At 39.1% G+C, this 12,104-nt stretch overlaps 1 protein-coding gene across 1 annotated transcript in view; it reads right to left on the bottom strand.

The window, feature by feature from the left end:
- The window catches only part of nrip2 (nuclear receptor interacting protein 2), a 30,693-nt gene that overhangs the window by 10,597 nt on the left and 7,992 nt on the right, over positions 1-12,104 (bottom strand). Inside the window, exon 2 of the mRNA XM_078242790.1 lies at positions 4,598-4,912. Coding sequence (XP_078098916.1) covers positions 4,598-4,912 — 315 coding nt within the window. The remainder of the gene's footprint in view (positions 1-4,597; positions 4,913-12,104) is intronic.

Raw genomic sequence — 12,104 nt, forward strand, 5'->3', positions numbered from 1 at the left:
TCATCTAGTCCTTATGCTAAGTTAAACTAAGCATCTCCTGGCTCTAGCTTAATATCTAACAGACAGATATTAGAGTGGTATTATCTTATCTAACTCCAAAATGTCTTTTCCTTTAATCAGATTTTCCCATAATTCAAGATGGAGTTTTCCAGTAGTAATGCTAACACAGCTTGTCCTTATCTCCACTGAAATTTCTCTTCTTTGTTGCTCTGTTTCCTGAAGGGCACTTCATGTCACAAAGACAGGTTTCATGAGAGGCACAGGAAAGTCTACAGTGCAGCACATTGTAATGTTTTATGGGAACTCTCTAATGGCCTTTTTCTACTCTGCATCATCTTACTATTACTTGATGTCATGCAACCTGTTCATCAGTAGGAACATGTTTGTGGGTAAAAGTAAAGAAGAATGTATTCAGGACATATGGAAGCCCTGCATGCATGTGAGATAAGCAGTATGCTAGCCTGGCACCACCCCCACACTGTTACATGTAACTGTGTCACACCATGTATAAATTAGATTTCTTCCCACTATTAAATGCAAATAGATCCCAGCTAGATTAATCTATGGTCTTTTATTGTTGTTCTTTTTTTATGATTTTTGCTTTCAGAGAAACTGCAGTTCAAGAAACACAACTTTCTTGGTTGGAGTGTAGTTGTAATATATTAATCGAACAAGGTTAAAGTCTTCACAGGCAGAGCATTTCTAATACTGGACCTTGCGAGCTGTGAATACTAATATAACGAGCAAGCGAATACTGACAGGGTGGAGTTTAAAAAAAGGCAATCTTTTTAAACACTCAAACACTTATGTTCACACTATATGTAAAGCTGTTGGAATTCAGTATTGATGAAAAGTATTGCCTCTAAACCACAATACCAGATAGACCAAAACACAACATAGTGTATATTTGCACCCAGGATCATTGGCAGTTACTAAGTACATTCACTCAAGTATATATTAAGTACAAATTGAAGGTACTTGCACTTTACTTGGGTATTTCAATTTTTTGTAAATTTATACTTTTCCCTCCATTACATTTGTCGGACAGCTTTAGTTAAATTTCAGATTATAATTTTTTATACCATTCCTATCCAGTGAAAACAAAACTACATATATTTATTTCTGATAAACTGAAGGATTAAGTGTTCCTTTATGTGTGGAGAAAATATTTTTACTTGTTACGATAAACTACTTAATCTACTAATTTAATCTTGGATCAGTTGGAAATTGCATCATCACAAAGCTGAAATATTTGATGTATTATTGTCTCGCCAGTCTGGGATATACTGTGTGTGTGTGTATATATGTGTATATATATATATATATATATATATATATATATATATATATATATATATATATATATATATATATATACATGATATGATATGATCATGTTTTAACAATTTAACCTGACAGGAAAAAAAGCAAAAACATTGTTCATTTAAATACATTTGTATTTTGGAGTCAGTATGTTACTCTTTTGAAAACGTTACATTTTTTAACACAAATTAAGCACATTTTAAATGTTATAATGAGGCCCCTTTTTACTTTTTACAGAAACCGTTGACCTATATGAAGAGATTTTATAACATCTGCGTGGCACCCATCCTGGTTCTGGAAAACATGTCTGCAGAACTTCCTCTCCGTCATAAATCAATACCTTATCCACTTGACCCGAGGATGTTTCCCCCTTTGGAAATAAACATGTTCAGTTTCCATGAGCCTTGTTTTGATTTCTTGCACTCTGTACAGACTGAGCTGAGCCTCCTTTGTCCTCACAGCCACACCAGCTTATCAGCAGACCCACAAACCTGCTCCTTTGTCTCAGTCCCAGCGGTGCAGAAATCCTGAGGTTTTAAAATAGCTGCCGAATAAGTAACCGAGGAGGACTTTGCATTTAATAAGTTGATGATAAAACCAAACAAAGCACAATGAGTAATAGGAGAACAATGCTGAATCTACCAGAAAAGTCTGAAATGGACTACTCATTTTAAATATACTCACAGAAGCTGTGCTACATACTTTTAACACCACAGGGGATAGCAGTTGTTTGATCACTGTATTGGTTTAAAGGATAAAAAATGTATCTGTCCCAGTGCCTGGGTAGCTCACCTGGGAGAGCGCAGGCCCATATACAGAGGTTTACTCCTCAACGCAATGGCCACAGGTTCGGTTCTGACCTGTGGCCCTTTGCTGCATGTCATTCCCCCTCTCTCTCCCCTTTTGTATCTTCAACTGTCCTATAAAAATGAAGGCCTAAAATGGCCAAAAAATAAATGGATCTGTCCTTGGTGTCATACATAATATAGTCTATATCCACGCCGTTCCAATTCCGGGATGTCTCAGGTGCCGCTGGAAATTCGGCCGGATGTCCATCACCTTCCGCATTCTTTGTGTTGGAATTTTAAACTACGGTGGATTTCTGAGGACTATTGTTAACTGCTCCTCAGATCTCTGCAGGGTAAATCCAGACAGCTAGCTAGACTATCTGTCCAATCTGAGATTCTGTTGCACGACTAAAACAACTTTTGAATGTACACATGTTCCACCAAAAGAAGTTCCCTCCCGAGGCGCCATTGCTGCGTCCAGGGTTAGCGCCAGCCATGACGATTGTGATTGGTTTAAAGAAATGCCACTAAACAAGAGCACGTTTTTCTCCCATCCCGGAATGCTGTGTGGACTAGCTAGACCCTCCTCGGCAGCACTGTGGAGGAAGGTCTGGCAAAGTAAGACTATACACTAAATTAAATATTAGCTCTTTAGGATAGTTCGAATTTTTTTGAAGTGGGGTTGTATGAGGTATTTATCCATAGTCAGCGTATAACAGTAGATGGCGGTCGGCACGCGCCCAGTTTGAATTATCAAAATTGCTGTAATTTACAGTAGTAACTGTTATATTTAAGGCTTAAACAAATATGTGTCAGGGAACCTGCACCTATTATGTAATGTCAGTTATTCTATAATAGACGTCTGTTAAGCCAAGCAGATACTTTTCAAAACATTAATTATTGGCCGTCTCTGGTAGCTCAACACGAAAAAAATCTGTTGAGGATGGAGTGAAGCACCTTTCTGCATATATTAGTCATTGTGTTGAGTGTGTGTGTTGGATCGGGGACCAGAGGGAATATCTGAAACCAGACAACCATTAATGCTTAGTGTGTTTCAGACAGACAAAGACAGTTAGTAAAAAGCATGAATACTGAGTCACTGCATAATGGGGTAGTTTTCTTCTTTGTTTTGCCTACAGCAGTTGAAGACCTGCACATGTGATTTACTCGCTGTATGCTTCTCTTCAGGTTTTGTTGGGTTTAGGGTCATTCATTAAAGAGGCACTTCACCGATTTTATAATTAAAGATTGTATCACAAAGATGACTACTCAGCTTGTATAATGTCTTTTGATGGTAACCAGAAATGTCGGATTGGGCTTGAGGGCTTACAATCTCTATTATAAAGCCTGTGTTACAAACTTTGGATGTGGAGTGTGGCAGATGTGGACATTTATCACTTAAACATTATTGAGCTGCATTATGGGAAATGTAGGATCCAGGGCTTGAGTCAGTCAGCCACTGCTGCTTAAATTTTGACCATCTCTTTTTTTTTTTTTAAATGTGTTCCCTGTAAGTGTCCCAACTTTTTAAAACTAAAAGGCTGGAATGTCCCTTATCTTAAATCTTAACTCTATCCTAAATAAAAATTTAGAATAAAAAATTAAAAATTTTGCCTTATATCATTAGCAGCTAGTAGAGAGTTGACAGGAAATGATGAGGGGTGAGAGATGTGTCAGCTTGGTCATGCACCGATTCCTTTGCTCACTGGTGTGCAATGTCCCCAACCATTGATGTGTACATATTGCTGTGCTGTCGTCTTTACCGTTGCCCAGTGTTGCCAATGCACACTGGGAACAAATCTACAGCGAGCACCGAAAGCTCAACGTAAAACAAGGACACCCTGATTCCTTTGTTTTTAAAACAATTTTAACAAGCTACACTGACATAATAGCAGAGGTTTGCAGCCATAAATAAAAAAATGAATAATACATTTTAGTCTCAAATAGCTTTATGTGAGACTGCCGCTGCATCAGTACTAGAGTCTGTAGAGTCTAAGGGCATTCTCAATGGGGTTGGGTGGTACAAATGGGCAAAACTAGACCCAAAGTGGGTTACCTGTTGGTTGCTGCATGGGTTTCAATAAGCTACTGCACAAAGAAATGCTAATGTAGTTGTATTGTTTTCCCTCGTTTTGTCCTGAGACCCTACACGTTTGTGCATTTCAAACCCTTGTGCACTTGTTACTTACACTCCCTGTAACCTACTTTTAATCCATGTGGGACCCATGTATGCACGTGTTAACCAGGTTGGACCTTCAGTCACCATGACTCAGTTATCTATTATTTGGCTCCAACCAGACAGCCGCTGGGTCCTGCCAAGCTTTGGATGTGTTGTAAAGGCAGAATAAATGACGAGTGGGGGCTTTGAGTGATGAGTCATGGGAGCAGAATGGTGCTGTCTTTGTATCTTCTCTTGTTTTCAGTTTGTATGCAGTATAGAAAGTGTCAAAGCATTGAATGTGAGCGAGGAGAGACAGGCATAGTACCTTGCATGGAACAACCAGAGCTGTGAGGAGGGTCGAGCTCTCCGTGCCCTCGGCCTTCTCAGCTGTCTGTCGGGCTCCTGCTTCGCTGCTGTCGTCCTCTTCGTCCGACCGTAGGCTCCTCTCGCTTTCCTCCAGAGACTCCCTTTCCTCTGTGGAGTCGTCGGCGGTGCTCTCGCTCCTCTCTTCGGTGTCAGCCGGTCCGTCTTTCATGTCGGCCAGCGGGGAGCGAACCCTGGCGTTGGGGTCCCAGGCCTCCCCTCGCAGCCGCGTGAAGTTTCCCTCCATCAGGCGACGCTGGACGATGCTGTGAGGTTGCTAGAGGGGGAGACACAAGTGAAATGGATTTCAGATGGCAGGATTTCTTAGCAACAAGTTGAAATGGAAGATCCAATTGTACACCAAAACATTGAAGGTTACAGGTTCTCAAATGTGAGACTTTGCTGCTTTTCTTGACCTTACAATACAGTAAATGGAATATCTTTGGGTATTGAACTGTTGGTCGGGCAAAACAAGACCGTTACTTTGGAGTCTGAGACACTGGGTTGCATATTTTTCACTGTTTCTGATGTTTTCTAGACCAAGCGATTAACCGGTTAATCAAGAAAATAATCAGCAGATGAATTAATTGAATGCAAATAATTATAAGTTGCAGCCATAGACAAACTCTTAGTTCAAAAGCTGAAACTATGGGACTGAGTCACATCAAATCCAGAAAATTAGATAGAGTTGAGCAATGTGTGGTGGCAACTGTTTTATATAGTGAGTAAATTGAATGTATGTAAGAGGATAGGCATTGTGAATTAATAAAGTATTATGATCTCAACAGAGTACGTCACAGATAGCTTGTGACACCTAATCTGAAAAAAAGATATGTAGGTCATTGTGTTAAAGAAACATCAGCGTCTGCATTACTCCAGATTATCTGCATATTCAGAGAACATTATGTTTTTCTTCCACAACAGTAATGATGAAGCTTAATTATGCACATTTATGCAGGTTTAGATGAAAATAATGAATTAAAATCAGCCCCATACGGACGTGTCTTGTGCGGATGCCTAGGTGGGGTACAGATTTACGCGAGCGTAGCATCACATTTCAGATCTCTCTCCCCCCCCAACACACACACACACACACACACACACACACACACACACACACACCTACACACACCTACACACAAAATAACACACACTGAGATTTAAATTGCTAACTTTAGCTTCAGTGACAGTGTCATGAAAGCTTTTTCAAGGGATGCTTCTAGGTCATCACTGTCAGCAGACATTACAGGATTTCTGGTACAGTGGCCATATTATTTGCCGAAACACACTTTTCAGATGTCAGCTGGAGTCTTTTAATAGACAAAAGCAGTTTTAGAGTCAATGCACAAAGCACTTTAAAAAGACATGTTTGGAAAAGTTTTCTTCACAGCTACAGAAACACTGTATTTATGACAACACTCTGTAAGAACAACCTGTATGTTGCAATTTTGCTGTATACTTTTAATACAAGTGTGTTGATCTTGATTAATGACACAGTTCCGCAGTTTCAAAACAACATGTGGCCAGTGACTGGCTGTTCTTTTTGGATCATATAAAAAAGTAAATTATATTTAGGCTGCCTGTTTCTCTGTAATCACATTGCTGTTAACCAGAGTCTGGGTCCAGACTATCAAACAGCACGCTTGAAAAGAACAGGTCACCCAACACCAGCAGAGTCTCTGCATTAATAAAACACAAAGCATTTGCTTTCCTTTCAACATATTTTTCGAACACTAAAATCACCAGGTTTTTAAGGCCAGTTCAAATGAAGAACATAAGATAAGATAAGAGGCATCCTGAAGTGTTGGAAGAGGACATTTTTAACTGTTTGTCAGTCAAGAGATAACCAAAGTCAACAACTGACTGAATAACCGGGTTACCAGCCAACATTGGCATCTGTATAGCCATAAAGTCACAGTTTAAGTAGCTTTGGTTGAGTGCCAATCTTACATTAAATAGCACATTCCCATCTGCCTACCTGTTGCTCTCACATGCTTTGTATTGTTCTGTCAAACAGAATAGGATTTCTACAACCTCCCTCTAGCTCTCTCCCTCTTTACAATTTTCCAGTTGGAGAAAACAACACGTCACTGTCGATGCCACTGTTTTTGTAAGCGATGGCAACGATTTTCCACAGTCTGGGTCATTCTGGGCATTTGTCCCCCATCAGATGTGCTGACATCATGGGACATCTATTGGGAGACTCCTCATTTCTTAGAGCATGATAGTATGGTGGCTGAACTGAGATGTTTGAGTGCTCTGTGAAGAACACTTAGATTTGTGATTGGTTTTTAGCTGACACATGCTGGATGATAGCGCCATCTGCTATCACAAAGACAATAGTTGATTACGAATGCCAACACTTTTTTTGTCTGTGAGGGAACCCCATCCTGCAGCTGTCTGACCCGTATTAAGAGGAAGCTTCTGTAGATAAAATAGGGATAGAACAGGTTCTCATACCTGTTTTTTTTCCACATTACTGGTCATTATTTGATGTTCTGCTCTGATTAACATGCACATAGCAATGCTAGATTCTGCTGTTAAAGTATTCGTGACCAGAATGTGAATCAAGGACGATTTCATGGGCTGGCAAGCAGCAAGGAGACAGAAAAATATGGAAAAATAAATAAGAAAAGACTGTGAGCCCCAGGAGACCAATAATCTTAACTTATATAACTGTCCATGGCCTCAATCTGATCAAAAGATCATCAAGAGTCATATTTTTGGCAGCTTTGATTTGTCAGGACAAAGAGAACTGATTAGCCTTGAAAAAAATCAAATGCTATAAAACAAACAAAAAAATATTAGGTTTCTGTAGTAGATTTCTTGTTATTCATCTCCCTGTCCAAGCTGCAAAACAACACTTCAAACTGGTAATCACCAGCCATGTCCATCATTCGTTCCTCTCTGAGCTCCAGCTGTGGCCGAGCACTTAAACAGGCTCCTCTCCTCTCCTCTCCTCTCCTCTCCTCTCCTCTCCTCTCCTCTCCTCTCTCTCTCCCTCTCTCTCTCCTTTCCTCTCCTCTCCTCTCCTCTCCTCTCCTCTCCTCTCCTCTCCTCTCCTCTCTCTCTCCCTCTCTCTCTCCTTTCCTCTCCTCTCCTCTCCTCTCCTCTCCTCTCCTCTCTCTCTCCCTCTCTCTCTCCTTTCCTCTCCTCTCCTCTCCTCTCCTCTCCTCTCCCTCTCCCTCTCCCTCTCCTTTCCTCTCCTCTCCCCTCTTTCAATCTCTCCCCTCCTCTCCTCTATCCTCTTTCCATCTCTCCTTCCCTCTCTCTTCTTTACATGTCTCCTCTTCTCTTTACATCTCTCTCTCCTCTCCTGGCTTCCTTTCTTTATTTCTCATTTCCTTCTATTTTCTTCACCCATCCTTTCATTTCCTTTCCTGATTTCTCCTCTCTTACGTTTCTTCCATTGCCTTTCATTATTTTCCTTTTCTTTCTACTCCGAGTGTTACCTTCTGTTCTCTTTTCTTTCATTTTCTTCCTTTTCTCATTTCTTTCCCCTCATTGTCTCCTCTTTTCGTTAATTTCCTTCCTTTGATTTTACAGAGTCAGGTGTTTTGTGAATATAGTTTGAGAATTTGTTTTGTGTTAACAGTTTTGAGAAAATGGATGAAGGTTTCAAGAAGTCTTAGCAATCAAGAAAAACTGTAACTTTCTTTTTTTTTCTTTCCACACCTCTCATTGTTTCCTTTGTCCCATTCTCTTCACTTTCCTTTCTTCTTCTCTTTCCACATTTGTTTTACTTTCTTTTTCTTTTCTTTTTTCTCTCCTCGCCTTTTTTAATTATTTTCTTTTCCTTACAATTCTTTACTTGACCTCTCTTCTCTTCCCTCTTCCTTTCTCCACATCATTTCTTATCTCCTCTCTTCATGTATTTCAATGCAATCAAAAGAAATCAAGATAGTATTTTTTTCTTGCATAGATAACATTTATTCCCTAAACCAACCCAAAGATTAATCCTGATCCTAAAAGTAATCTTCCCCTCTCTCAGGAGCTCTTAAGTTGAGCTCCTTGACATAAAAACTAATCAAATTCAATCACTAAAGCTTCACTTTAGACTGGACTGATTTTTTTATTGTTATGTTCCCGACATCAGCTTCTTCCTCTGGCCTCTGTGTGTTTGTTCTAACAATATCCTGCAAATCAATTAACCTCTTTCCCATTTGGGCGCTTACTGGCAAAATCACACATTTATTAACAGTGATAACAGTAATTATCCTCTTTTGCAAATTATAAAAAAACCTGCTTGTTAGCGGTGGATGCAAACAGTGACAGATCAGATCAGTCAGCAAAGTGTGGGAAATATTATTTTAATGATAGTGCTTATCAAGTGCATACCACAATGTTTTAATTTTTATAGGCGAGGGAAATAATGTCAAGCTAACAGTTTGGAGAGTTAGATTTTTCCTCCTCTGTGCTCTAATGAGACTGCAGGGAAGCAAAGATTGAATGTGATAGACGCAATGAACACAATGTAATTTCATTTCAGTGGCTGGCGTCTGTTTTTTGCTGAACCCTGACTGCTCTAGGGTCAACTCCAGAGCAAATCATGTTAACAACGTCAAGTCGAGGGTGATCTTTGTCTGCTTTTTGATATAATGTAGAGGTTTTTTAAATGTGAGTCGGAAAAGTTGTAGGGGGAGACGTGAGCAAATGATACTGCGTGAGGGTAGAATGCAGGTAAAATTGATCCAATTAAGGCACTTTAAAACCCTTAGCACCTGATTGCCACAATTTACGTCATAACTCTGTAAATTCTGAACACACAGACATGATACAAACATTTTTAGATTCAGTTTGACTGACACTTTCCGGGCATATCATTATCTCAGATTTCCATCTTGGATAAACGTCCACAAATCTGCTTAGAAATTATAGAAATCATAGAACTTATAACTGCAGAACTATAACGTTTTTAAGTTTTCTTCAGTATCAATCTGGTGATAGTTGTCTGTATATCCATTAGTACACTGTAAACGGGAACTGCTAATAGCTAATTATATATATAAATATATATATATAGTTAAAAATATGAATTTATCTAGGCTAAAAACCAGGCTCAAGCTGTAGGCTACAGCACTGAATCCATGGCAACATTTTACTTTCTGTTTACATCCTGCAAAGCATCATGGGGACTGCAGTTCCAAACCTTAGGGGCTGTTTTGACATTATATGCCCCTTATAAAAGTGCACTAAACTGCAAGCTAAACTGTGTAGAGAGTCTTTAAACATCTTTCTTTCAAGTTTGTATCTCATTCTACCATCTGCCTGTCAACAAGCTGAGAATATAAGAATCAATCATATGGCCTCTTCTCGTCATGAATTCTAATGAACACAGCAGGCAGCTATGTCCCATAAAGAGTTCATCTATTTTACATGACAGTTTTACTGTTGAAGCATCTGAGGTACAATTGGCATCGCTGAGGTATAATCTGTTTGTTAATTTTTCACAGCATGCACAGTGATTTTGGACGATATTATTTTGAGCGATTATCGCTCCTGAATATAAGATGTGTCATAGATATTGTGGCAACTGAAGAAAGCTTTCACCATTTAGTACGCTTAACAAAGAATTAACTGTATTGATCAAATACTGCGGCCACCAGTCTTCTCTTGCTGAAACATTTTCTTCTTTTGTGTGTGAAGCGGATCAGCCAAATATGTTACTTTTTGCCAATAGGTTACTTAATTCATGTGAGCTTAAAGTTATGGCCGGTGATATCTTTCTATACTTTGTCATTGCCAACAAATCCAAACTAACAAGTATTGCCTATGTGTCTTTGTGTATTACATAATCAGGATATTAGTGTGCATGTAAATGGTAAAGTGGGCAAAATTCAGGCTATAACTGGTCGTGTCTTACACACTGTGTTCCTTTGTGTCTGTCCATACGTGGTCTGTTGAAACTTGTTGATGTGAGTCCTGTGATGACCCCATAAACATTAACCAGTCCAAACTAGTCCTCTCCTCTGCCAGTTTGGCAGAAAGTTAATGTGACGCCAGCACTCCTCCTACTCTCTGTTTCTTTTTCTCTGTATGTATCCCTCCGAGTCACATTAGAGGCTAATTGCCATGTGGACTAATTATCTGACTGCAACAGGCTGCGCTCTCTCATCCAGCAAGTCGCATAAGTTTTCTAATGTCCTCTTTCTCATTCTGATGGAGGTCCCCAGCGGCTGACTTCCTGTCACACCGACCAGGCAGGAGGAGGCTCCTGCAGTTTCACATCTGCTGCCTGTCTGCCACCTCCACTTCCTCTTCACTTCTGTTTCACATCTCTGGTTCTCTTTCTTTTGCTTTCTCATGTCGCTTTCAGTCTCTTCACTAAATCCTGCATGAAATATAATTTTCATGCAAAACTCCAGTAAATAAAAAATAGCCAGTATGATCAAAACAGATGTGGTCACCAACAGTGTTGCTTAACCATGCATCCTCCCTATTTGATACCATTAGAAACCTTAGAGAGGGCATTTGTTAATGCTTGTAACACTGAATGATTAGGTCATTAATCGATTAGTTGAGCAGCAAACAATTTTATAATCAATAAACGATTCATTCATTGCTCATTGTCTATAATAAGCGTATATTCTGATGTTTTTATCTAATTACATTAGTGCTAAAAATTGATTAGTACATCAAGAACCTTTTTTCTCATCAGTTTTATTTTTCCTTGTAGATCATTTAAAGGGCTTATTACTAGAGGAAGTAAACATTTGTTTAAACGGTGATGAATGAAGAAAAAGCCATTTTCTCCATTTAAAGAAACATTTTGGAAATATTGTTATTTGCTTTCTTGTGAGATGAGAAGATCGATACCAATCTGATATTAATCCATTACTGTAAATATGAAGCTACCACCAGCAGCAGGTTAGCTTAGTTTAGCAGAAAGACTGGAAGCAGGGGGAAACAGCTAGCCTGGCTCTGTCCATAGGTGAAAGAAATCCAGCTAGAATAACTCTGTAAGAAGCGAATAAGCGTATTTTTCAAAATGTTGAACTATTCCTTTAAAAGAAAAGCCATAATGCAGCTATTTTGAGAATCTAAATATAACAAAATGTAGATTATTTTGAACAGTAACGTCATAAATCATCCCAATGACTTCATTAGTTGGTCAACAGAAACAACAATTTTGAAAATCAATGAGTTGTTTAAGTCACTTATCAAGCTTCTTTATGTGACGTTTCACTATATTTATATGTTTTATTTTTTGTATAGGTAATATCTTTGGGGTTTAGACCTTTCAAAACTAGTGTTTTGAAGACATCACCTTGAGCCATGGGTACTTGTAATTTGGGCTGTGTATCGGTACTCAGTAGCCTCCCTTTTTTAAGGTATCACCCGAAATAACCCAGCCAGTACCAAGTTATACCAAAGCTTCTCCTGTCCAACAACACCTGCATTTGATGCTTTTTGTACCCAAAAATGACTATTTGTGTGGTTTTGCTTGCAACCAATCACCACAAGTGTTT

The sequence above is a fragment of the Sander vitreus genome, chromosome 23 (assembly GCF_031162955.1).
Source record: "Sander vitreus isolate 19-12246 chromosome 23, sanVit1, whole genome shotgun sequence".
Taxonomy (NCBI): Eukaryota; Metazoa; Chordata; class Actinopteri; order Perciformes; family Percidae; genus Sander; species Sander vitreus.